Below are 25,795 nucleotides of genomic sequence, written 5' to 3'. Positions count from 1 at the left end.
AAACACTCCATTTAGTTAACATTTTTTACAGCACGGGTGCCTGAAAACCAGAGCACCCAAGATTACCCTCTCTCACCCCCCCCCCCAACACTGCCCTCTTCATAAGGCTGAATGGCTGAAGTAATGGCCATCTATTACAAAATTATTCACAAAAGACCATTTTGCAAAATGGAGATTTAATACAATGCTTTGACAGACCTTTTTTTCAGGAGGGAGGAATCAATCCAATCCTACTTGAATGTTAACTTTGTAACATCCAGCCAGGTCCTCTCCCCCCTCCCCCCCCGCCCTGCTGAATGTTCAGTACAGTTAAATAAATAGGAGGTAATGGGTGGGCAGAAAGGGGAGGGAGGGAGAAATACTCTTGGTTGCACTTAGAGGTATGTTTTTTAATGAGATAATAGGACTGTAGCAATTTCCCCTGCTTGGTTTCCATGGCAGGCAGCCCCTCACAGATGCATAAGATTCACAGGTCCCTGAGAATCTCCCTGAGGCACAGGATGTGTGGTTAAGTCTGTGTAAATGGGAAGGGAGTTGGAAGGCCCGAGCTGGTGCTGGCCGGGGATTTCAGCAGCACAGCTGTAGTCCAGGTTTGCGGTGGAGCAGTCAGGGAAGCTGAAGAGTGAGTCAGCCTCAGGCATATTTCCCAGGTAATTTTCTCCCATCTCATTCGGGCTCCCTGGCAGAACTGGAGGTCCGTAATGATGGTCGTCTCCTTGCAAAGAGAGGGGCCCGTATTCAGACGTTAAGGGGCTGTCAAAGAGGGGGTCTGGGTAAGCTGCCGAACTGTACATCTCTCTCTGGCCTTTGCCACAGGAGCTTGGAGCAGCCATCTCATACTCTGCCTCCATCTGACTGTAATAGTCACTCACTGGAGGGCTTCTGCTTGGGGATTTCCTCAGGGCTCCCTTGGCCCGGCTATCTTTCTTGAACTTCATCCTCCTGTTCTGGAACCAGATCTTGATTTGCCTCTCAGAGAGCCTAAGAAGCCGGGCCATTTCCAATCTGCGTGGCCGGCAGAGGTACCTATTGAAGTGGAACTCTTTCTCTAGCTCCACTAGCTGGGTATGAGTGTAGGCTGTGCGGACCCGCTTGGAAGAGGGGAGGCTTGGTGAAGAGCTCCTGGGGTCTAAATAAAGGAAGCAAAAAGATGCTGTTTAGCTTGAATCCTGATGACTTTGCAGAGAATCAAAAACTATTTTACCAAGGGCGGGGTGGGGGGGGAGAAATCTGTGTATAATAAAACATGTATAAAGATGAACATCTCTTCCTGCTCAAATTCAGGTAAAGTTTCAGAATGGAGCTGAAATCTCTGTTTTCTGCAAACATTTTTGGCTGTGTGGAAAAACCCGTGTGGAAAAACCCTGTGTGGAAAAACCTGTGCGGAAAAACCCTTTGGGTGACTGTCTTCAACAATCCTTGTGAAAATATCTCACTCTCAATTACTTTCAGCCGACCACGGGGACCACACCATGTAGCCAAATCTGATTGGCTATGTAGCATGGTGATATCATTCTGATTGCGGCATGACACATGATTGAGTGGGATCACTCACGTGACTAGCACACAAGGGGAGGAGGAAGCAATGGTGGTGATGGTGGGGAATGGATACCAAAGAAGTCACAGCTCTGGGAAATAATGCTGAACAGTGAACAGTTCGACTGTACTGAACAAGGGAGCATTTACAATGTAAGCGTTTTAGGCCAGGGCTTTTTTCAGCGGGATCTCCCAGGATCTGAGATCTGGCACCTCTGAAAAAAGATCACTTGACTCCACCCGCAGGCTCCCAAAGATCCATGGGCCGTCTCCCCAGGTGGAGCTTCTTCCAGGCCGCCTGCTTCCCCAGCCTCTTCCCCGGCCTTTCCCTCCCTCTCTTTCTTTCCTTCTTTCCTTGAGTTCTTCTTTCTTTCCCTCCCTCCCTTTCTCTTTCCATGGAAAAAGCATGACCAAACTTGCAGTTTGCTGCTCACAAAGTAGATTTCTGGCTCATAACTCTGCACTGCTTAGAGGGAACACTGCTGCCAGGTAAGGGGCGGGGAGGGGGGGCAGCAGGCTCAAATAGAGGGAGCACTCCGGAGGGTGGCTGTGCCCTGTGTGATGGCCTCATTTCCGGGAAGCGAGGTCACTTCTGGGAAGCGAGGTTACTTCCGGAGATGATGTCACTTCCCAGAAGTGAAGTTATTGTGTGTTTCCGGCTCTCTGTTCAGTGGTCAGTTTACATGTACCAGAGCTATGTGTGCATCATAAATATGCACATTATCTCTGCTGATGCAACATGGTGACTGTACATATTCACATCTAAGGGCCAAGCTACACATGACGAATGACACTTGAACGGCAAGTGGATTGAGTGGAGGGCAAGTGAACAGGGAGAAATACACTTGCCGTTCAAGTGTCATTCGTCATGTGTAGCTTAGCCCTAAGTGGCCGATAAGCTCCCAGTCCCTGAGAAGGAACAAGTATCTTTTTCTATCTATAATCTCATTCTAAAGTTGAACCATTTATTTGTCTATCTTTCTGTCTCTATCTTCGGCTAAACAATTGTGCATCTTTCTAGATGGGTCTGCCTCCATCCTACTTTTAAGAGGCAGATAACCATCGATGTGGATTAAGACAGAAGAGTTATTTTTTAAAGTCATTTATATTTCATGAGAAATATGAGTACTCTTTTAAAACAAATCTTTAGTGAAGGATCTAGAAACAATGGGTTGGGCGCAAAAGCTTCATCCGTGATTGGGAAGGCATATCTGCTTGTGTGAGGGGAACATGGAGCAATCTTTATGAATTCCCAGTCTCCTGGCACCCAGGAGCTAAGTTTTTTAGGATCACGGGTCTGTACTGTGAAGGGGAAGCAGGAGCTGAGCCCTGAGCAGAGCTCTTGCTTTTGTCCATTTGGATCCAATCCACTGTATCTGAGCGATTTACAGAACTCTGCAAACTTCTGTGGCTTTACAGTCAGTGAACAAAGCAAGATATAAATGTAAATGATTAAAATGACAGCAATGATTTCCAAGGAAAGGCCAAAAGGAAACATGTTATGATGCCGCTGCTGAAGCTAAAGGGACCTGAATAGGAAACCATCTAGGAGTTGTATGGCTTGGATCCAGCCAACTTTTTCACCCAATCGCACCCTCCTTATTACCAGCTCCATCTCACATGGCTCTTGTCCATGCAGATCTCTAGCATGGCCTTTTGGATGGTCACACGGGTGGTGCCAGGCTTTCTGTTGCATGAGACTGGGGGCACCTTCAGGGCTGTTGCCGCATGGAAAGCGCGTGCACCCGGGCAATGTGATGACATCACTGCGTGTGGCATCATCAAGCAGCATGCTGCTGTGAGCCAGCCCCATTGGTGCGGCAGGCAGCTGGGACGGCGCGTGGGTAGCCTCCAAGCCTTTCCACTCAGTTGCCCTCCACCACCCCGGCCGTCTGCCACGCCTGGCCCACAGTTGTGTGCAGGTGGTGGCGGTGGCAGTGGCAGCACAGGGCAACTAAGCGGGAGGGCTGGGAGGCTGCCCGCTCAGACTGCCCCGCACTGCTGCTGCCAGCACACGCTCCCAGCTGGGCACAGCAGCTCTGGGCCAGGCATGGCAAGTGGCTGGGTGGAGCATGGGCGGCTTCCCAGCCCTCCCGCTCAGCCACCAGTGGTGCCGCTGCCAGCTCTGCGGTGTGTGCCCCCGCCCCGGCACCCCCTCTGGTGCCTCAGTGCTCGAGGCAGCTGTTGGATCCACCTCCTTGAATGCGCTGGCCCTGCGTGGTCAAAGGAATCCCATTCCTCCCCTTTACTCAGTGGAAAAGCTGGTTGGATCCTACCCTATGTATGGCAGAAGAGCAGAATATAAAAATGTTGCTCTTCTTGCAAGGGAATCAAGGTAGCTTGTATCATACTCTCCTCCTCATTCTATGCTGACAACAATTCTGCGAGGTCAGTTATATGGAGAGAAATGTTGTCTGGCCCAACGTCACCCTAATACATAGCTGAACGTTAGTTCGCACATGGGTCTTCAGTCCCATGCCAGCACCCTACCCCTACACCACATTGGCTCTTGAGTTCTCCTTATCAAAACTTATTTGGAGATGCTAAGCCATCTGTTCTTTAGGAACATGTTGTCGCTGACCACAGGAGACGACAGTTAAAACAAAGTACCTGATGAAGAAAGGCTGTTGTTCTGCTTGGAGCTGTGTCTTGTTTCCTTCATCCACGGGAAGACTTGCTTTGGTAAAAGGCTGTTGTGAGCTTTCTTAGTGCCTTTACTGGAGGTGCCACCAAGATTGGAAGAGGTAACCGATGGAAGCTGCTGTGATCTTGAGCTCGGCTCATTGCTGTTCCCTAGAGATCCCTGCTGGGTACCTTTTTGGTCTGTTGGAGACCCCGTAGATGTTTCTAATTCTGGGTGTACCAGTGGAGCCAGAAATGGTTGCTGACTAAAAGAATCTCTCCTAATGGGATCTTGGTTGTCTTCATGAAGAGCTTTTTGCATTTCCTGTTCTTGACTGACTGAAGAAAGAGGGAAGGAGGCTGATACCTTGAAATGAATGTAAAAGGAATCCAGAGTATGAGATGGTAGACAGAACTCCAATTGCGGCCGAGGAAGGATCCTCCTCAAACAAATGTCCCCAAAGCTAAACCTTCTAAGTCAGTATGCCTAAATAAGAGCTCTCACCAACTATTCTTGCTTCTGAGCCAAACTCACTATAAAAGGAACATGATCTTTATACACAGTATTTGAACCTGAACAGGTCTGCAGTCAATACTAATTATTTTCCAGATATTCTCCGCCACAAAAGTTGGTGTTGAGCATTCATCCAATAGTTAATGTCTATATAATCAGAAGGTATTTGGTGTCAATATCTCCCTCTCCCACAATAATAGAACTAACAGACACCCAAAGGTCAACAGATTCAGGATAGACAAAATGATAATAATAATAACTGTGCTTAGATACCGCTGTTCTAGACCTCACCCAGAGGTCTAGTGCCTCACCCAGAGCAGTGAACAAGTTAGTGTTATTATTATCCCCACAATGAAGCTGGGGAGCTGGAGCTGAGAGGAGTGGCTTAACCAAGGCCACCTGCCGAGTTCATGGCAGTCGTGGGATTTGAACCAGTAGAGTGCTGATTTGCAGCCAAACCACTTAACCACTATGCTACAGCAGGAGAAGTACCTTTTCACTCAAAGAGTGTTTTAGCTTGCGGAATTCACTGCAACAATATAGAGTGATGGCTGCTACTTTAACTGGAGAAATTAAAGGGAATGCTATGGATAGGTCCATCAATGGCTGTTAGAGTTTACATTCAGAATTCCAGTTCAAAATATAAGGAGGAAAAAAAAATGACGTTCTGATGAATTTTGAATATTTCTTTCCCCTTGAAACCTGAACCTTTACCGATGATGGTCAGCAGTAGAGATGGGCGTGAACCAGAAAAATGGTGGTTCATTGCAGTTTGTGGTTCGTCATGTTTCACGAACTACAAACCAGCATGAAATTGCCTGGTTCACGAACTGGTTCATTTGGTCCATGGTTTGTCATTTCTGGGACAGCAGAAGGTCTGCAGAAAGCCCCTCCCCCATTGCCTAGGAAACTGATTGATCAGCACCAGGCTCTCTGCAATGACAAACTGACAAATGAACCAAACGAATCAATCATAATGGTTCATCAGAAAATGAGCTCCTACGAACTGCTGGTTCATGAACCAAAAAAAACCCAGCCCAGTACGTAATGAACTTCACTTCGTATTTTGGTTCGTGCCTATCTCTAGTCAGCAGCAAAGCTTCTAAAGCACTTCCAAGAGTTTCATTTAAAAATGAGCTCCTAAATCCCTACACTACTCATGCAGATGTCGACAAAAGACAGCAGGGTTAAGGAAAGCTTCTGAGCATCACAAACCCTTGCCTTGATTCATAGGAACATTTTAAAGCAGGTTCTGTTTATATCCCCAAGGTTTAAAATGACTTTAGGGCAATAGGCATGTGATGAAGCGAAGTGGTTAAGCGGGGCTATGTGATTCTTTGGGAGCATCAGAAAAAGAATATGTTAATAGACATATCATTCAATCTTCATTCTAAAAAGAAACCCCCATGTTGCTGAACCACACAGTTATGAAAATGTGCTTAAAGTTGTGTGTACCATATGGGGCAAAGCCTGCCAGAGTCAAAATGATCCAGAGGGGTGGGCTAGACATTGCTGGCGGTTGGAAATGTGGCTTCATTGCCCTGCAAAGTTCCTTACTCCTCTGTATGACTAGAGATGGGCATGAACCAGGAAAATACCGAACCATGTAATTCGTGGTTCCTCGTGTTTCACGAACCACGAACTTGCCCTGGTTCGCTGCAGAAGGTTCGCAGCAGAAGGTATGCAGAAAGCCCATCCCTCCTGTTGTCTAGGAAACTGATTGATCAGCATCAGGCTGTCTGCAGTGACAAACTGAAACGGGCCTAAAATTTGTGGTGGTTGGTCAGAAATGGGCTCTGACGAACCACCGGTTCACAAATCACAAACCGGCCTGGTTCATGATGAACTTTGGCTGGTATTTTGGTTCATGCTCATCTCTACTAGCAACACCCCAATAAATTATGTGTAATAGGAAAAATCATGAACGCTTGTTCCATTTGTATTTTTTTATGGAGGCTGATCTTTTGCTTGGTGCAGGAAACTGGATTGCCTGGGTAAGAATTTGATTTGGTTGCAGCGTGTTCCTGTACTTGAAGAACCCCTTCAGAAAGAAGAGTGACAATAATTTCTATTATAAGAAAAGTAGCATCTCCCCAACATATAATATTCCTTAAATGCGTAGCTCTCGACGAAAAGTGCTCTGCCAATTGCATTTCTTACAGATCCCTGGGCAATTCTACATTTCTGTAAAACCGCAGCTCCTATAAGTTTCTTTGGGGTGATGGCACTCTTTTAATGGACTTCCCTCCAGAAGGAAGTGCGCCAAGCCCTCTCCATTGTGTAGATTCTAAATATCCCTATTTACTACAGACCGACATTTTCTGGTCCCTCTGCCTGGTAAATCACTCTCTTTATTTTGTCTCTTATTTTGCCTTTGGGAATTGCCTTGTTAAAATTTTGTTCCAGATGAGTTACTGCAGTTTTCTTTCTTTAAGGTTCAGGTCCCTCCTTAAGATCTTTAGAAGGTAAATCCCTTAGAGGATGGCGATGGTTGTCTCTTGTCTCTAGAACACCTGTGTGTCAACTTGTACGCATGAACACTAAGGCGCCATGAAGTATACAACCTGCCATTTCACCCAGGGGGCAAACTAAAGTATATTTCGAACTGCTCGTAACTGATTGTAGGGCAATTTTGGGGTTCCCTTTTTTTCCCAAAGCATGATTTTTTTAGTGTGTCTCTAACCAAAAGAATGAAAACTTATAAATCAGCTGAAGATAGCTTTGGAAGGAAAAACACAAGCATCCAAAGCAGCTATAGCAATGTTCAGTGTTATATGTTGGGGAGGGGGTTTGCGGGCAGAGGGATCGTTCCTTAGTGAGGGAAGCTGATGCAAGCACACCTCTATTTTTCATTTGTAAAATGGTTTACTGTTTTAAATTTTTTCCCCAATCAAGTGAAGAGCATTTTCTTCCACCTAGCATTTGGGAGCTGGGAATCAGTTCAAGATGTTGTTTTATTGTCAGATTGAATGAATTTATCTTTGTCTTTTTATAGCCTTTTGCACTATTTCATGATGTAAGCTTCTTGGAGGGCTGTGAGAGGTCTGGCAAGTGGGGCATAAATTTAAATATAAATAAATTAATAACCTCCAATATTTTTAGCTGAACGCCCCCCCCCCCCATGTACTGTGGAGACCTTCCCTGTCCTAAGAGCCATTTGTGCGCTACACCAAACCAGTACATAATTGTGTGTGTGTTTGTGTGTGCATGCTTGCACATAGCCTACTCTTTTGTATAAGCATCCCCTTATGTTAGGGGTAGGAAATCTCTCCAAAGTACAGAGGGTCGCAATGCTAAACTTAGACCCTCCTGTCCCCCCCATGCATGTGCTAAAAGTTGAATGACATTCTCTAAAAAACTGGAAGGTAATTCTTAAAGTGGGGAGGAGGCAATAGGGGAGAAGGCAGGGGAGCAGAAAATAACTCCACAGCCATCCCATAGCCATACCTTCTGCCACTGAAGGGGGCAGCTAAGTAGAAGCTGGAGGACGGGAATACAAATCAATGAGAAAAAGCAAACAGTCTCCATGAAAGATGTCTCATATATTTAAATTGATTGGTATGATTTAAAAATCTATTTTTAATAGGGGAAAGTGCCAAGTACCCGGGTCATTCATTGTCAATCGTTCTAGAGCCTTTATGTACACTGGAAGCTGGGCAAAGGATTACTAAGCAATTGGGTGGAAAACCCAGTTTACCTCCATGTAAGAATGAAAGATGCGTTCTTCAGAATATCGGGGTGTGGGGGGGAACTATGGCCCAGATCTGTGGTCTGCCTTGGAGACATAGTGGAGCCTGCAGTATCACATCTTGGCTGGGGTCAGGACAGTTCTACCTCCATTGATACTTTTTACCCCCCTCTAAGTGTCTGACCTCTCCTCTTAGTCTAGATTTGTGAGTCCAGGGTTTTTTTTCAGCGGGAACACAGTGGAATGGAGTTCCGGCACCTCTTGAAAATGGTCACATGGCCGGTGGCCCCACCCCCTGATCTCCAGACAGAGGGGAGTTTAGATTGCCCTCCGCGCTGCTGGAGATCAGGGGGTGGGGCCACCAGTCATGTGACCATTTTCACCGAGGGCGATTTAAACTTTAAAAAACTCCCGCCTTGTTCCAGCTGACCCAAAGTGACATCATTGTGCGGTCCCGAGTTCCACCATTGAGTTCCACCACCTCTTTTCCCAGAAAAAAAGCCCTGTGTGAGTCTGAATGTAAATCCTCTCCCTCCATAGGAAAAGCAGTGAATCTCTCCAGCTTCTTATCCCAGTACTTTGGTGATCCATCCAGAAAGCTCTTGCACATTTGGTTATGTGCATGCACACACACACCAATTTGTGATACAGTTAGCTAGCTGCTTCTGTCATGGGAATCTTTACAGCAATGCTTCTATGCTCTTAGTATGTAGAGGATGTAGGCTATATATTTATATAAACACTTAAAAGAGCTTTGGTATGCACCTAGAAACCTTGGCCTGGATAATCTGGGTGAGCCTGATCTCATCAGATCTCAGAAGCTAAGCAGGGTCAGCCTTGGTTAGTAATTGGATGGGAGACCTCCAACAAAGACAAGGGTTGCAGAGGCGGGCCATGGCAAACCACCTCTGTTAGTCTCTTACCATGAAAACCCCAGCAGGGGTCACCATAAGTCAGCTATGACTTGAGGGGCACTCTCCACCACCTCACACACCTAGAAAATGTAAAGCGTGATGTTGTCCCAGGAGGATTTTGAATTGTAAGCGCACATCCTATTGATATTAGCAGCAAAATTTGCTCTCATTTTCGGTGGAGAACTAGACTGTGGATGCATTAATATATGCTGAGTCTTCAAAGACGGGTGTAATGTAGCCAGGATTACATGGTGTCATGGAGGCAGGATGTTGCATGGTAGAAGAAGTGTAATTACAGTACAGAGAAGTCTATGCTGAAAAAAATATTCTTGAAGCCAGTGTTAGGAGTAATGGTTTGTTTGATGTAAATATCAAAAACAGTTGCTGAATTTGGCTGGCAGTCAATACGAAATCTATGTGTATTAATTTTACCAGGTGTGAGTGGATGAAAATAAGCAAGAGGCATTTTCTAGCATTTCTTCCTCCCGCCCACCTCCTTTTCCCCGTGAATCTGAAAAGTAAAAGTCTATATATATTCTGCAGTAGGGAGTTTTTATTTAAAAGGAAGCAATATTCTCCTTGGAGAGATAAGCAGAGGCTATTGGGGAAATCATTGGCCTGTACGAAGGGCGGCAGGCATACAAAACAGCTTTGAAAGGTGTATCGGATTTGGCAAGAGAGAGGGAAGCAAATCATATTAAGTTGGCCTGTAAGCTTTATAGCTGTGACCTCATGGGTGGAAATAGAAAGGCCCTCAATGCACTGTCCAAAGACAAATTCACTGGCAAAGCAGTGTGTATTTTATTTATTTACTTCATTTGTCATTTACTTCAATGACACCCCACCTTTTTTATCCTCACAACAACCCTGCAAGGTTGGTTAGGCTGAGAATATGTGACTGACCCAAGATCACCCAGCAAGTTTCTGTGGCAGAAAGGTGATTCAAACCTGGGCCTCCTAGATCTTGGTTCAACACACTACACTTGTATATTTTGTATATACTTTGCATATTAAACAAGAAATCGGCATGAAAGTAACCTCAGCTTTGCAGACCAAAAAATGAATCCTGCAACTTTGATCTGGTTATATTTATGGATAACACATTTTTTTTCTGAGTTTGGAAGTTATGGGAACGGTCAAGGAGCTTTGCAGAATATTGACGCCCTGATTACTGGAAATCATGCCCAACCTATTCTCTGGCTTACACCGGGCACTGAGCACCTCATTTCAGGCCTGATCAAAGTCACAAGGGCTCAAAACTTGGTTTTTCACAAAACCAATGAAAGCTGAAATCCCAAGCATGCTGTATTCTGCGCCCATTGAATCTAACACATTGGCAACTCCCCAGTATACACAACCCTGAAACGGCATTTAATTTGCCTGTACATTTCATTCACGGAACAGCTGACCAATGACCGTTGATGGATTACTTAGGAGGTGCACAACATCGCAATATTTAGTTGTGACTAATGTCCCATTAAAAACTGGATCATAACTAACTGAAGTCTCATTGATTTCAATTAGACTTAATTGTGACTAGCTTTTGCTGATTTGCACCCAGAGACTGCAGTTTACTCTGAACGCTAGCTCACCCCATCCTATCGGTCCAGGGTGCAATAATAACAATTATTATGGGTAGTATAACCTGGCTAATAGCAAGGGTGAAAGTAAGCTAGGATGGAGTAGCGCTAAGAAAAAGGCCAAAGTGGTGCCTCTTTGAGCTTGCATCCCAAGAAAGGCAGGACTGGTAAGACATTTAACAGTGCAGTCTTAAACAGAGTTACACCTTCCTAGACTCCATTAAAGTCAACAGGTTTAGAAGAGTGTAACTCTGTTTAAGGTTGCACTGTACATTACTTTCACCTCTCACTTAGAGCCAAGCTACAAGTGACGCCTGAAACAGGTTGGACACTTGTCAGCTTCCCTCCAGTTTTGATGGGAAATGTGGGCATCCTGGTCTTGCAGCTGTGATGGAGAGCCAAGCTGTAAAACCAGGACGCCTACATTTCCCATGAAAACTTGAGAGAAGCTGACAAGTGTCCAGCCTGTGTCAGGCGTCACTTGTAGCTTGGCTCTAAGAGCAGTACAATCAAGTCTCTGAAGGATTCAGAAATCTCGGGGCTGATTTGGTGGGTATTGCAGAAGCCATCAACCACTCCGCAACCACATGTACACATGAACTTTCTTTTTACAAGTTTCCCCTCCCAATCTCCTGCCTTTAACACAGAGAGGGACACAGAAAATTAGCAGCTGGTTTTACCATGATAATAAATGATGAGGGGGGCACCTCCCCGCTAAATGTCTGTATTTTGGGCAGTTATTAAAGGAACAAATAAGAAGCCTGTTTTTTATAAGTGCCCATTCAAGAATACTGAGACATGTTTCCTAATCACATAGATCTCATTTGTAGAAAGAACTATAAAATTTCCAAAATCAGTTCTGCAAATCTGAAGGCAAGCTGTAGGTGGTAGCTACTTTATCTGATTCCTTGAGATATCATGCATCCCACTGAAGAGGATAATAACAACAATAAAATAAATAAATAAATAATAATTTCCCCCAGCATGCAGGTATTTAAGGGGCTTCTACAAGTCAATCATATTTGAGGATCATTAATATTCTACCCTGGTCACAGATAAATGGATGCTATTGCTAGACTGTGAAATGTGACAGGAATAGAACTCGCAGCTTTTGTTTCTTTCCTCTCCACAGCATTACTGAGCCTTGATGATTCTGGTCTTTCCCTCTTGCCCTGGTGCATGATGGAATGAAGGGGCTACGTATTGAATGAATGGGTTGGATTCAAAGTCCTCTGCTAATGGAAGGGGCGAAGTAATTTCTTAGGGATGCCAACCTCCAGGTGGTGGCTGGCGATTTCCAAGAATTACAACTGACCTCCAGATGACAAAAGATCAGTTCCCCTGGAGAAAATTTCTCCTTTAGAGGGTAAATTCTGTGGCATTATGCCCCACTGAGGTGCCTCTGCTCCTAAACCCCTTCAGCCCCAGGCTCTATCTTCAAAATTCCCACGTATTTCACAGCCTGCAGCTGGCAACCCTAAACCCCCTCTTCCTGCTGTAGACACCTGATTTGCCTCTTGTGCTGCTCTTGAGGGCTCCCTGTACCCCAGAAGTAGCATTTGGGGGGAGATTAGTGAGCAAAAGCAGCGGCTGGGGAGGAAGGAACATTTATTCCACTGGCACAACGCACAAGTGTCTTCTGTGAGCAGAAACTTCAGTTTGGATCCAGCCCCTTGTTTTCTAAAAAAAACCTGGAAGGAAGCTCTTAAGGTGGATGGTATGTGTGCGTGCGCATGCGCACATGTGCATGTGTGTGTGAGAGAGAGGAAAGGAGGAAGGAATCTGCTAATGCACAATTCAGTGTGCAATGGAGCATACTTACATCCTGATAAGCCCCTTGACTTCAGTGCAGCTCTGCTAAGGGCTGTAGTTTGTAGTTTATCTTTAAAGGTTAGCCTCTGAATGAGCTTCTATATGGTTGCACTCTTGCACACAAGCTACTTAAATGCAGGGAAGGAAAGGAAAGGAAAGGAAAGGAAAGGAAAGGAAAGGAAAGGAAAGGAAAGGAAAGGAAAGGAAAGGAAAGGAAAGGAAAGGAAAGGAAAGGAAAGGAAAGGAAAGGAAAGGTGAAGCCAACTGATGAAATAGTCTGAAAAGGTAAAATACAATAAGTATAAAAATAATTTTTATACTTATATGTCTTACTGCATATTTTCCTCCCTTAAAAATCAGGCCAGCAATATTTGTGTGATTTATCAGATAGAGCGATCCATTAAAAATATTTTTCCTGGATAAAAATGTTCCCCCTCATTAACAGTGCCATCCTAAAGAGATTTATACATTCTAAGCCTAGGAACTTTAATGGCTTTAGAAGACTGTAACTTTGCTTAGGATGGCTGCGTAAATTAAGTAGCAGGGTTTGAAGGCTGGCTTGCTTACTTGAGGGTAGGGGTTATTGAATTTGGGTTTTTAAAAAATAAATACTTATCGGATTTTTTTAAAAGAAATTTAAAATTCTGATAAAATCCACAGTGGTAGACATCATTCCAGACCAGGCATTTCCCCTTAGTTATAAATGACTCTTTTAATACGATTCCTACTGCAACAATCGTCCAAAAACAAATCATTTAAAAACAAAAAATCTTTTTCTTTAAAAGTACTGTTTTACTTATATATCTTGACTAATTCATTGATCGATTTAAAAACTCATCTCTGATTTCATTACTATTCAATAATGTAGAACAGAATAGAATTTAAGAAGCTAAACAATGTGTAGAACTTCATATCAGATTATATATACTCCCAGGAAATGGGGTACTTATTTTACCGACCTCAGAAGGATGAAAGGCTGAGTCAACCTTGAGCAGGATGGAAGGCTGAGTCAACCTTGAGCCAGCTACCTGAACCCAGCTTCCGCCAGGATCGAACTCAGGTCATGAGCAGAGCCTGGGCTGTAGTACTGCAGCTTACCACTCTGCGCCACAGGGTAGCACAGCTGGTTTGCCACTCTCTCGTTTTATTCTTGCAGTCTTCAGGACTGGTCTTAACTGAGCAAGATTAGCTCTCCTTTGAAAAATGGCTGACAAAAAGGTTACCAAGCAAATTTGGACCTTTGGAGAGCTGTAATCTTCAAGCCGTAAGAAGTTTGATGATGCCCATTCACAACACATCCATCCATCCATCATGTACTTTTTTGTCCCCCACTTCCTCCAAGGAGCTCAGGGCATCATAAATCCCCACTCAATTTTATCTTCACAACAACCTTGTGAGGTAGGCTAGCTGAGAAAGAATAACTGGCTGGCAATCAAACACTAAGTTTCATGGCAGAGTGGGATTTGAACCAAGGGCTCCCAGAGCCTAGTCTAACCACTACATCTCTTTGACTAATTTTTTTTCAATATCATTGAAAGGTCGAGGTAGAACTAGGTTTTCAACTCTGGATTAGAAAATTCCTGGAGATTTGGGGACTGGAGCCTGAGGAGGGCAGGGTCTGGGGCGGGGAAGAAGCCCAGCAGGCTGTAATGCCATAGAGTCCACCTTGCAAAGCAGCCATTTTCTCTAGGGGAACTCATCCCTGCTGCCTGGAAATCAGTTGCAATTCCAGAAGATTTATGCACCCTCCCTGGAGGTTGGCAATCCTAGGCAGGAGAACACTACAAGAGTTTGTTTTGGTCTCCTTTAGACCATTCCAAGAACTTCCCTCAGAACCGGAGGAGTTAGCCGTGTTAGTCTGTAGTTGCACAATAGTAAAGAGTCCAGTAGCACCTTTAAGACTAACCCACTTTATTGTAGCATAAGCTTTCGAGAACCACAGCTCTCTTCTTCAGATGCATCTGACCAAGAGAGCTGTGGTTCTCAAAAGCTTATGCTACAATAAAGTGGGTTAGTCTTATAGGCGCTACTGGACTCTTTACTATTTCCCCTCAAATTGTCACCTTTAAAATTGTCACCTATTTATAAATTGTGCAAATAGTAATCTGTCCAGAGTAAAGTGAATCTGTCACTATATGAGTCCAAGAAAAATATAAATGAGGAAGTACTGAGATATTTGAGAAGTATACTTTTAGAATTCTGTTAATGATTTCATTATTTCATTGTTAACTTTAATTGAAATACTATTCAGCTACGTATGTTTAGATTTAAGCTGGCTCACTCTGACTTTCAGTGCCTCCAGTGTATATAGTCTTACATTCCCCTTCCACAACTACTCTCGTTTTTGGTTTTTTGGAAACAACGAAGAGGCAGGAATGGTTAGAATCCTCACTGATCCTAGTGAAGTGTTAATAGGAACGTGGCCTCAGACTTAAAGACCCTCGGTAAGATATGTCACAAAGTCCGATTTTCTTCTTACCGAAACCCCTTCCTCTTTCACAGCTTTGCTCTCCTGTCTGACATACTTTGTGGATGATAGTAAAGAGTCCAGTAGCACCTTTAAGACCAACCAACTTTATTGTAGCATAAGCTTTCGAGAACCACAGCTCTCTTCGTCAGATGCATACCTGTGATTCTCAAAAGTTTATGCTACAATAAAGTTAGTTAGTCTCAAAGGTGCTACTGGATTCTTTAATATTTTACAAATACCGACTAACATGGCTAACCCCTCTGGATCTATGACTTTGTGGATTGCCCCCCAGGGGGGTGAGTTCTGCTATAGAAAGTAAAATTATTGTCTCTGACTTTAGAAAGCCCATGTTGATTCTGTGTGATTTTCAAACTGGGTCCAATACAAGAAAGGAGGGAACTGGTTCCGTTGTAAGAGCCACTGGAATCCAACGGTTCCAACCTGCAGGCCAGCCGATCCTAGTGAATCTCCAGCGCACAAATTCCTCATGGGTCAGGAGCACACGCTCTGCACATGCTCAGAAACAGATTTTGAATGTGCACCTATTCATGGGAGACCTCTTTAGGATCTAGTTTCAGGTGGGTCATAGAAGAGCAAGATAAGGAAGCTTTGACTGTGGAAAGCTCATACCCTGGAAATATAGCTGGTCTCAAAGGAGCTATTGGAGCAGAGAGCCAGTTTGGTGTAGTGGTTAAGAGCATGGGACTCTAATCTGGAGAGCTGGGTTTGATTCCCCACTCCTCCACTTGAAGCCAGCTGGGTGGCCTGGGGTCAGTCTGAGCTCTCTCAGAGCTCTCTCAGCCCCACCCGCCTCACAGGGTGTTTTGTTGTGGGGATAATAATGGCATACTTTGTAAACCACTCTGAGTGAGCATTAAGTTGTCCTGAAGGGCGGTATATAAATCAAATGTTGTTGTTGTTGTTAATCTTGTTCTTTTGGAGAGTAGCAGTGCAGTTCTAAGAAAACTTCCCTGGGAGTAAGCCCCACTGAACAGACTTCAGGCTTAGGGTTCCTCTCTCAACTAGCCATGGCATTCCAAACGGGCCCAGGCTCCAATTTCAAGCACCACCTGAGTCTTTTTTTTCCTTCTCAGTAGAACTAAAACCCAGACAAAACCTGATTTTTAACTAAGCTGCGGGGCTGAGCTGTTAATGACTTCTCGGATTTTTGCACAAGATCTTTATGGCTCTCCTGGGCCGCCCTTCTGAAGAGCCTTGCCTGTTCCTGACGTTTTAGGACAGCTTCCAACATTCACAACGGGGAGGCGAAACTGGCATTCCCGAGGTCGCAGAAAGATGCTCCCTTCAGATAGGAAGGGAAGACTCTGGGTGTTTGGGGCATAAAACCATGAACTGGGGGCATCTCCAGCCCAGCCTCCGGGGTCCTGCCAGGTGCCTCTGGAAAGCAACAGCCCATGTGGTTTGTTCCCTGCATTCCGGTCCCAGCCAGTTTGGTTTAACAGCAGTTGATAGACTTGCCCTTTCTGAACCCCTTTCAGCCATTTAATGTGGCCACAGCCATCAGTTCATCTGAGGAATAGCCTATCCCGGAAGAGGCAATCTCTCCCCTTTTCCTTCCACAAAGAAGGTTGCCCTGTACTCCAACAGCAAGATTTGACTCCAGTAGCACCTTGAACACCAACTTGATTTCCAGGGTATGAGCTTTCGAGAGTCTGACGAAGGGAGCTTTGACTCTTGAAAGTTCATATCCTGGAAATCTAGTTGGTCTTTACCTTCCTACTGAATTCGAATCTTGCTCTTCTATACAGACCGACACAGCCACCCATCTGAAATTCACTACAAGGGCACATATAATTTGGTCCAACGACTCATCTCTCGATGTAACTCCCCAGGACCCCGTGAAACTATTGAAACCTTAAGAATATCAGTATATTCCCCCTCAACCAACATGCCCACAGAGCAATTCTAAGCAGGTCTACTCTGAAAGAAGTACCATTTTATTCAAGGGGGCTTACTCGCAGGAAAGCGTTCTTAGGACTGTAGCCACTGTCTTTGAGACACATTTATGTTTCAGCCAGAGGAGGAGGAATTTTAGCTCATTAACAGAGATTGCCCGATTATGTAAAGCAGAAGGCTCGCTTAAAACAGATTTTACTTCTTTGTCGACTTTCTTCCAGTGGGACTATAGCATTTGGAGAGTCTCTAGCTATCAAAGAGCGTGGTCCAGTCATTGTACTGGAAGAACTCTGTCTAGGATTGCACCATAAGGGCCATATTAACCAATACAAATTTCCCAAATTAAAATTAACAAGCAAAAAAAAAAACCCAAACCAAACCAAAACTTAGAACATTTAAAAGGGGCATCAAAATGGAGTCACTTGCCTCTCTATGCCCCACACCTACCCTAAATCCTGCCCCCCCCTTTCTAAACTCCATAGACCATGCCACCCTAATAAGCAAACTTCTGGTCCTGAAGTGAAAATGATCTTGCTTCAGAAAGTCGTTTGCTTTGACTGAACTGTTGGGCTCTGTCGGTTAAGTTTTCCAGCAACAGGATTTGGTTGAACGAGAGAGAGATTTGGAAGGACGGTCGCAGAATTTCTTTCTGTCCTGCTTAGTCGTTCTAAGAGGGACATTTTTACTGACGCCCGTCTGTGTTTATGCAATCACAGGAGAGCAGAAAATGTGGGTAGGAATGGATAGGGAAGATAAAAAGGAACAAAGATCCGCACAGCTACACTCCACTGCCTAATGAGAAACTGATTTATTCACCCCTGATTGGTACCATCACTGAAATTCTTACCTATTTATCACCAAAGACCTCCTGGCCAACAGTCAATAATGCACTCCCGGTTCACCCCGAAACCGAGCTGAGGTCATTGGGTTTCAACGGGTTGGCAATTCAGTTGAGCCCTCGAGGCTCCTTTGTCGGCAAGGGAAGAGACGCCAACGCCCCGATCCCAAGCGCACTTGCTTGGAAGTAAGTCCCATTGAAAAGAACTACAAAGCCTTCCTTCCAGGTCTTAAGGACCATGGCGAGGGACATTCAAAGCGATCGGATAAGTTTATTGCTAAGCAAGCTCCTTGGAGGGGGGGGGCGGTGTTTACTGCGAAGTCTGGCCCTTGGAAATGGAGGCTTCTAAGGAACCCCGCCCCCCTTTGGGGAACCAGAACTTCTTTCCAGGTGCACGTGCTACGGATCAGGGCGACGGGCTCCAGGGGAACGCTCCAGTTTCTCTGCTTCAAGTAACTGGGCCCCTCACATCTAGTGAATGGGAGACCTTCAGACGGCGAAAGCCAGGAGGATCTCGTTCCAGGTTAGACGAGGGTTCGCCAGTGACCCGAAATTCAGGCCCTTGTGATTCCATCTCCAGCGCGTTTTGTTAGAACTGAATTTTAATGGAGCTGAGCAGAACTCCCCTTCCAAGCGATTTTGCCTGACATCGCACACGCGAGCTCTGATGTGCAAGCTCTGATATGCACATGTGCGAGCGCGCACAGAGGGACATGCAGCCCTCCAAAGGGGACATTGTCCGTCCCCCCCCCCCCCCAAAATTGGGATTTATTGTTATTTTCCTTAGTCTCTCTGCAGTGGAATCTGGTCTGTGGAAAAGAGCGGATCTCTGGGACATTTGCATCCCCCCCCCCCCTGTTAACTCCAAGCAGGTTATTTTACAGGCAAATCCGAATGGATGTTCCCAACACGCGACCCCACGCCCGCAGCTCGGGCTTCTCCGTTTATATATTTATTATTTGGCGGTTTAGGTTTCTTCCTTTCCCGAGAAAGGCGCTCGGTGCGGGTGACTTGACAGGCAAGTCACGTTATGTAAATCTGGGCTTGATGATTCTGCAGTATCTTTCCCCCCCTAACACCCTGCTTGTATTTAACGCCCCCACCCCCCCTTTTTGGCGTCTTTTAATAGTACTGAAGGTAGCAGGACAGGGCAGAAAAATCATTTCGCCTAGGCTTGCTTCCCCCACCCACCAAAAGAGAGAAATCCTGATTTCTCTAAGACTTCAAACGGCTCCTTCTACATTCGCTTAGTACACCCCGTATCACAATCTAGTTTAGGAACAAAGAAAGATGGGGGGGGGCGGTGAGAAAAGAAGGGCTTGTGCGGGGTGGGGGGAGGACATTGGTCCCCCCTCAGACTATCATCTGAAGAACCTTTCTTTTTTCTCCTATAGATATAGATATATAACCGCACAAATGCAAAATGATATAGAAGTAGAGAGAGACGCGTATTCCGTGTGTATATGTATATATATATACATGTACACACACACATATTGTTTGTATATCGCCTATATATTGCGTATACGTTCTACACGATCTCTCTTTCTCTGTATAAGCAAGTGGATCCTTGAGATCTGATTTCCGTTCATTTAAAAGCAAGCCGGTTTCTGAGGTTCAATTATAAACGAGTTTGCACTAGAGAAGATGAGAGAGAGAGAGAGAGAGAGAGAGGAGAGAGAGAGAGAAGCATTTCGAATAGTCACACTTGTCAAGTGAGACCATCTTTTAGCTCTCAGAAGCAGCAAATCCATGTGAACTCTGGGTGAACCAAGATTGAAGCAATAAATCATCGCTACAAAAGCCGGCTGCTGCATACGAGTTCCAGACCCTTACCTTTAACGCTTTCACGGGCGAGGACGGAAAAAGCAGAGCTACAAAAGTTCACATATCTGTGCGCAGCCTAAACAAGGAGGGGGAGGGGGGCCAAGAGGGGAGGGCGGCTGTTGTCTGATTTTTTTCTTTCCCTCTCCAAAGGGTAAGGGGTGGTATTGGCTTAATCGAGGCAGATTACGCTCCTTGAGTGGTGGTTTTAGAAGTGGTGGGGCAAGAGGGAGGGGCCGGTGCTTGGAAGGGCGACGGGGACGTAATCGAACGTCATTCAACAAAGACCGGGGACCAGAAAGGAGGGTGGGGAAGGAGAATGGGCAACAGACGCCAGGCTTGAGAGGGGGAATGGGGGTGTCCGGTTGTTCAGTAACCCCGTTTTTAAAAGGCCAAATAAATGTGTGTAGCAAATAGCGAGGAGCCATCAAGGGGCCCATTCATTTTGAAAGGATTCATACGGGCAGCTTCTGTTTCAGGGACAATCTCTCTTCCTTCCCTCGTCGCCAGTTTTCAAGTATTTCCTCCCCTTTTGCTTACAGGCCGCCATGTACATACATACAGAGGGGGAGCGGGGGAGAGAAAGGTGATCTTGGACCTTCCATATATATATATATGGACCTTCCATATATATATATGATCTTGGAGCTGTAGGATTGACAAAAATCACGACTCTCTGGTTTGAAATTAACAGAGGGAGAGAAAGGGGGGGAGTTTCAGGCGCGCGCGCACATACATAGTTGACTAATCTATTATGACAAACAATATGATGGATATGGTTTATGTTAATCGCAATGCCCTTTCCTCCAGAATTTAACTGTAAGTTAATGTACACCGGAAACTAGAACTCTACATGCCTTGCTAATGGGTTTAGGTATTAGCTAGTTCTAACGATGCATACAAATGCCCGTGTCTCTGTAGGCTGCCTGAAGATTTATGACTCTTTTGCCTTCTGTAGCTGTAAACAAGGAGAGGGGGGAGGAAGAGAAAGAAATCTCAGACCCGGTGCTATTTACTACCTCCATGGAGCCGTTTCTTAAAGGGGGGAAAAAATACCCCAGGTTGTGGGAGGGAATTTTGACTAAGTCTGCAACTTTCTCTAAAATGCGAGTCTGTGGGGTTTCATTATGGGAGGCTTCTCCGTTGCCCACGCTTCCATCAAGGGGGACAGCCACAGAGACCCACTAAGAAAGCATTAGGAGTCGTAATAAAGACTCCGCTGCTAAAAAAAGGAGTCTCTACTCCTACATGAAGAAGATGAAGAATGATTGTGGATGAAGAAGTGGGGGGGGGGAGGAGAAAAAAGTAGGGGGGTGTTAGAAAGGAAAGTTTCCGGGAGGGGAGAGAAACATATCCCCCCTCCCCCCCCAAGAGCCTGCTGCAAACTATAACAAAGGAACAAGGAAGCTAAGAATTTAACTTTGTGTCATTTTTCCTCCCCTTAGATTCGCTTCTGTTTTGTTCTTCTGCGGGGCTGAAGATCTGCCGAAGGAAGCGGCCGGGAAAGGAAATCAAGAAAGCCAAAAAAAATTTTAAAAGCAGTAAGATGCTTGGGGGTTTTCTTCCAGAAGGTGCTGGAGTCTGGGGTGGGGGGTGTTCTTCCTCCCCGAAGGGGTCTGGCGTCTCTTTCCTAGCTGTCTCTTGCAGAGATTTTGAGGAGATCCGGGTGGTAGATGATAGGAACAGAAAAGGGGGTGAGAAATTAATTCAATTGGGGGGACGGGATATAGGAGTCTAAAATTTTAAAAAAGATATACCAGAGAAAAATGAGGTTGTTTGGGGGTCCCTGTTGAGGGGACAGTTCATGGGGAAATGCGTGATTGCATGACTTCAATGTGCGCTTAAATATCCTAAAAGGGGCAGGCGCCGGTCTTTGCTTGCTAGTCAAAGAGCTTAACTCCTCTTTAACTAGCTGGCCTTCCTTTTGGCAGTGTTTAGTGGCAGGGGTCTCCCCCACTTCGCAAGGCCTCTTCATTAAGTGTATTTGTGGGGTGGGGAGAGGTAAATTAAATATTTTCAGAGCCTGAATCGAAAGCATCGTTTAGGTACAATTCACGTTTACAGTTATTGTTATTTTTATTGCTTCTCTCTCCACCTCCCCTTTCCAAATGAACTTGCGATTTTTTTTTGTTTGTTTGGCAGAGTTATGAGGTCGGGAGGCATTTCATCCGGCGATTTGCATCTACTCGGCGCTGGCGATCAAAAAAAAAAAACCCCAATCAGACACTTATCTGAGATTTGATCTTTAAGATTGCCAAAGCGCAATATTGTTTCCGCGAGAATCCGTGGCTTTGTTGTGGTGACGGTTGTTATTTCGAGTTTTGTGAAATGCTCATTTTTGCATTTAAGTTTTGGGTGGGAAGGGGAACTTATCGATTCCAGAGATAGCGCCTTTCACCGGAGAAGCCTCAATTATCCCTTCTCAGAGTTATTTCCTCGCTGCTGAATTTATGTCAGATGACTGGAGCCCCAAATTCCATATGGCTCCGAGCTTGGCGAAAGAAAGAAAGAAAGAAAGAAAGAAAGAAAGAAAGAAAGAAAGAAAGAAAGAAAGAAAGAAAGAAAGAAAGAAAGAAAGAAAAGCCCAATTCTACACACATTTACTCGGAAGAAAGTCCCACTAGGCTCAGTGGAGCTTACTCCCAAGTAAGTGTCCTTAAGGCGGCTGCTCCAGTTACTTTTTGCTTCTGTGCTTTTAAAAAAGTAGCTAGTCATCTTTAAACCAGGGATCTCTGAAACTCAACTCGCTGAATTTTCAACAGTGGAAAATTAACGGGGGTTTTTTTGCGGGGGGGGGGACTTCTTTTAGGTGCATTAATAGCTCATTATCTTGTTTTGGTGAACAATTATCACCTGCTACTCGCTGGGATGCTTGAAAGACTTTGGCGGTGAATTGCGAATGTCAAGAATTTGTGGAAGAACTGTGGGGCGCAGGGGCAGAGCCAGACATGCCTGAACTGGGGAGAAATCCTACATATGAATCCCATCCATGATCTATGGGGCTTCAAGCCCAGGGAGGGTCAGCTCTCGGGTTTGCTGGCACCCTTTACAGTTAAACAAACGGGGGGGGGGAATCTTGGCCCAAAGAAGGAAGGGGGGGCTTCAATTCCAGTCAATGGGATGAACCTGCATTGCTTGGAACAGTCGCTTGGAGATCTATAAAATATCTAAAACTCCAAGTCAACCTTTTTCCTATTTATTGCCGTGTATAATTCAACCTTATCGCGTATTAATAAGCCAATAATGATAATCTCTATAGGAAAAGCATGCTAGCTGGGCCGCTTTTATGGCCGCCCTTATCCTTTCTAATGACCTTTGGCTCAGTAGAGTAATAACTCATTATGGAATGAGCAATTGTCTGGAGTGCCTTAAATATCTTGCGATCTCTCCTCCCCTTACACTCCGGACACTTCCAAAAAGAGGTACTAGAGAACCAAACAGCCCTCCTTGGCTTGTTTGGAGGGAAAGGAGGAGGGAGGGCTGCTAGAGAACGGCTTTCGCACTAATCCAGTACCTCTTAGTAGGCCTAGAGGCCCAAAGATCTCTCCAGAGCGGTTTACCTGTTCCCCCCACCCCCACATTTTAACCCTGGCTTCCCCCTGCATTTTCACCCTGGGTTTTTTTTGGAGCTTAAACTGTTCTGGCTATTTCCAAACCAGCCTTCCCTCCCAGCATAACACCCCTTGTTATATCTATACCACTACCATAGCCACTAACATTAATAATAATAATAACAATAATTAGAACAGTCTGTGGTTTTTACTACATTTACCTTCAGAACAAAGAAGCCCCTATTCTCCCCTGCCGTTTAATACATCTTGAAAGTGGTCCTTTTTAGGCCCTCTGGCCTTTTATATTGGTGGACCACAGAAGATTCAAGTCAAAATGAGACCGGAGCTTAAGGGCAATGGAGAGTGAATTCATGAGAATGGTGAGAATTGGGCCCAACGTCAAATCCTACCCAAATGTGAATGACTAGATCAGGCCAGGTCCCCTATGAAGGTGTCAGGGTAAAGTGAGCAAAAGACGGCACGTGGCCTACTTCATTCATATATATGTAACAGAAATAAAAGGAGTCTGGGTTTAAAAGCAAAACAATTGTGAAATTAACAACTTCCAAATGTACCTTTCTCATTGTTTTGGGTTCTTCCATGAAAGCTGTGATCATGAGGAAGGTGAATTCCCTTCACTTCCACCCCACCCACCTGTGTCTTTTTAATGTATTCCCCCCCTGCATGTATTAAACACAAATGTAAACACAAAATATCCCCTTGGCTGTATGCTTTTTTCTCTCTCTCTCATGCAAGATTGCAGGATCGTTTATCTCACGCAAGCGAACACCTACCAAAGAGATATTTGCCTTAAATGCTTTGAATGAGGGCATTTCCTAGGGAAATCAAAGTGATTTGCTTAGGTGAGGCCAATCACAAATAACAAAAAGCAACCAGCAAAAAAAAAATACCAAAACTATTAACCACCCACCATAAACGGCTAAAGTACTCCATAGAAAATTTTAGGTGGAATTACATCATTACCTTCCTTCGATGGAAAATGCTAAATGTTTCTAATAATTGGTGGCTATTGACTTCAGTTATACCCCACCTTTATCCTCTATGGGGATTCAAAGCAGCTTCTATTGTTCTTCTTGTCTCCATTTTATCCTCAAAACACCCCTGCAAGGTGGTTGAGGCAGTGTGTGAAACTTGCCTGCGCTGGTTGAAGGCAAACCAGATCCATGAGAATGTAGACAAGATACTTAAACAAACAGATCTTAGAGTCTGGGCCAGGAGAGGAAGAGGATATTTCAAATGAACTGATTTCTACACCGAAGAAAATAAAATACCTTGGGACTACTCCAGTGGTTTGTTGTGATGGTCCCAAAGAATGACACAACGCCGATGGTTGTGCCACATTTGGTTGCTGAAACTGGCTCCATGCTGTCGAACATCACACCACAAAACCCTTCCTTGGGCTCAAAGGACTGCCAGAAACGCCACAATCCAAGCTCACAAAGCTTGGCCCGCTTCACACATTACCTTGAAGATATGTTAGATCTCGTGTGAAAACAACGAACTCGAGTATCATGCTGGCATGTTCATAAGATAGCCTTGGTTGGTTGGTGGCTCACATAAAGCTGCCTAATACCGAATCAAACCCATCAAGGTCTATATTGTCTGTTCAGACTGACAGGAGGTCTCCGGGGGTCTCAAGCAGAGGCTTTTCTCATCACCTCCTGATCTTTTTTAAGCGGCCAGTGCCAGAGACCGAACCTGGGACCTTCTGTGTGCCATGTGGATGCTCTACCACTGAGCCATGGCCTCTCTGCTTCCCTATATGCACAGTGGCAAACTTGATTTCATTCATTTATTTACATCATTTATACCCTGCCTTCCTCCCCAAGTGGATTCCCAAAGCAGCTTACATCCTTCGCCTCTCCTCCATTTTATCCTCCCAACAACCCTGTGAGGTAGGTTAGGCAGAGCGTATATCGCTGGCCCAGGGTCACCCAGCAAGCTTCCATGGCAGAGTGGGGATTTGAACTTGGCTCTCCTAGATTCTAGTCTATAACCACCACACCACACTGGGCTTGGGTGTTGCGCAATGCATGAAACAGTCTCAGGGATGCGGTCCAGGTTTGTTTCAAGCCCGGAGCATTTTAGCAACAAGCAGGGTGTGCAATGCAAACATTTCAGGCACTTCGGGAGGATAATGGCTTATTGATAAGCCGTAACAGGGAAACTTATGCACACTCAAGATGTTGCGGCCATTAACCCTCCCACATGAATACATCAATGATATTGATGGGGAAAGGGCATACTTAGGACACCGTATGCAGAAGATGGTCGCTCAGCTGCTTTGATATGTGTGCAAAGCAGAACACGCAGCACAAATATCATCCCACTCCACCAAGCTACCATCTACAAACTGATCGGTGCGAAGATGTTGCTACCCAGACTATGGCTTTCCTATCCAACTTGGTTACTTCTTTCTTTTATTAAAAAATTTCCATACATTCTAAGACACGTTTATTACCTTTACTGTAACGATAAGAGCATAATGCAAGAATTAGGCTGCACAAG

General features: G+C 45.0%; 1 protein-coding gene across 1 annotated transcript; it reads right to left on the bottom strand.

Annotated features, from left to right (window-relative positions):
• Nucleotides 1-277: 277 nt before the first annotated feature.
• LOC129346430 (homeobox protein Hox-D3-like) lies at nucleotides 278-24,651 on the bottom strand. Its single transcript, XM_055003781.1, has 3 exons — nucleotides 24,559-24,651; nucleotides 4,147-4,525; nucleotides 278-1,129 (listed from the first exon to the last, which is right to left on the bottom strand). The coding sequence occupies exons 1-3, from the start codon at nucleotides 24,649-24,651 to the stop codon at nucleotides 450-452; spliced, it is 1,152 nt and encodes a 383-aa protein (XP_054859756.1). The 3' UTR covers nucleotides 278-449.
• Between the last annotated feature and the right edge of the window lie 1,144 nt (nucleotides 24,652-25,795).

The sequence above is a fragment of the Eublepharis macularius genome, chromosome 19 (assembly GCF_028583425.1).
Source record: "Eublepharis macularius isolate TG4126 chromosome 19, MPM_Emac_v1.0, whole genome shotgun sequence".
Classification (NCBI taxonomy): Eukaryota; Metazoa; Chordata; class Lepidosauria; order Squamata; family Eublepharidae; genus Eublepharis; species Eublepharis macularius.
The sequence above is the reverse complement of the archived record's forward strand: the minus strand, read 5'-3'. Positions and strand labels throughout refer to the sequence as shown.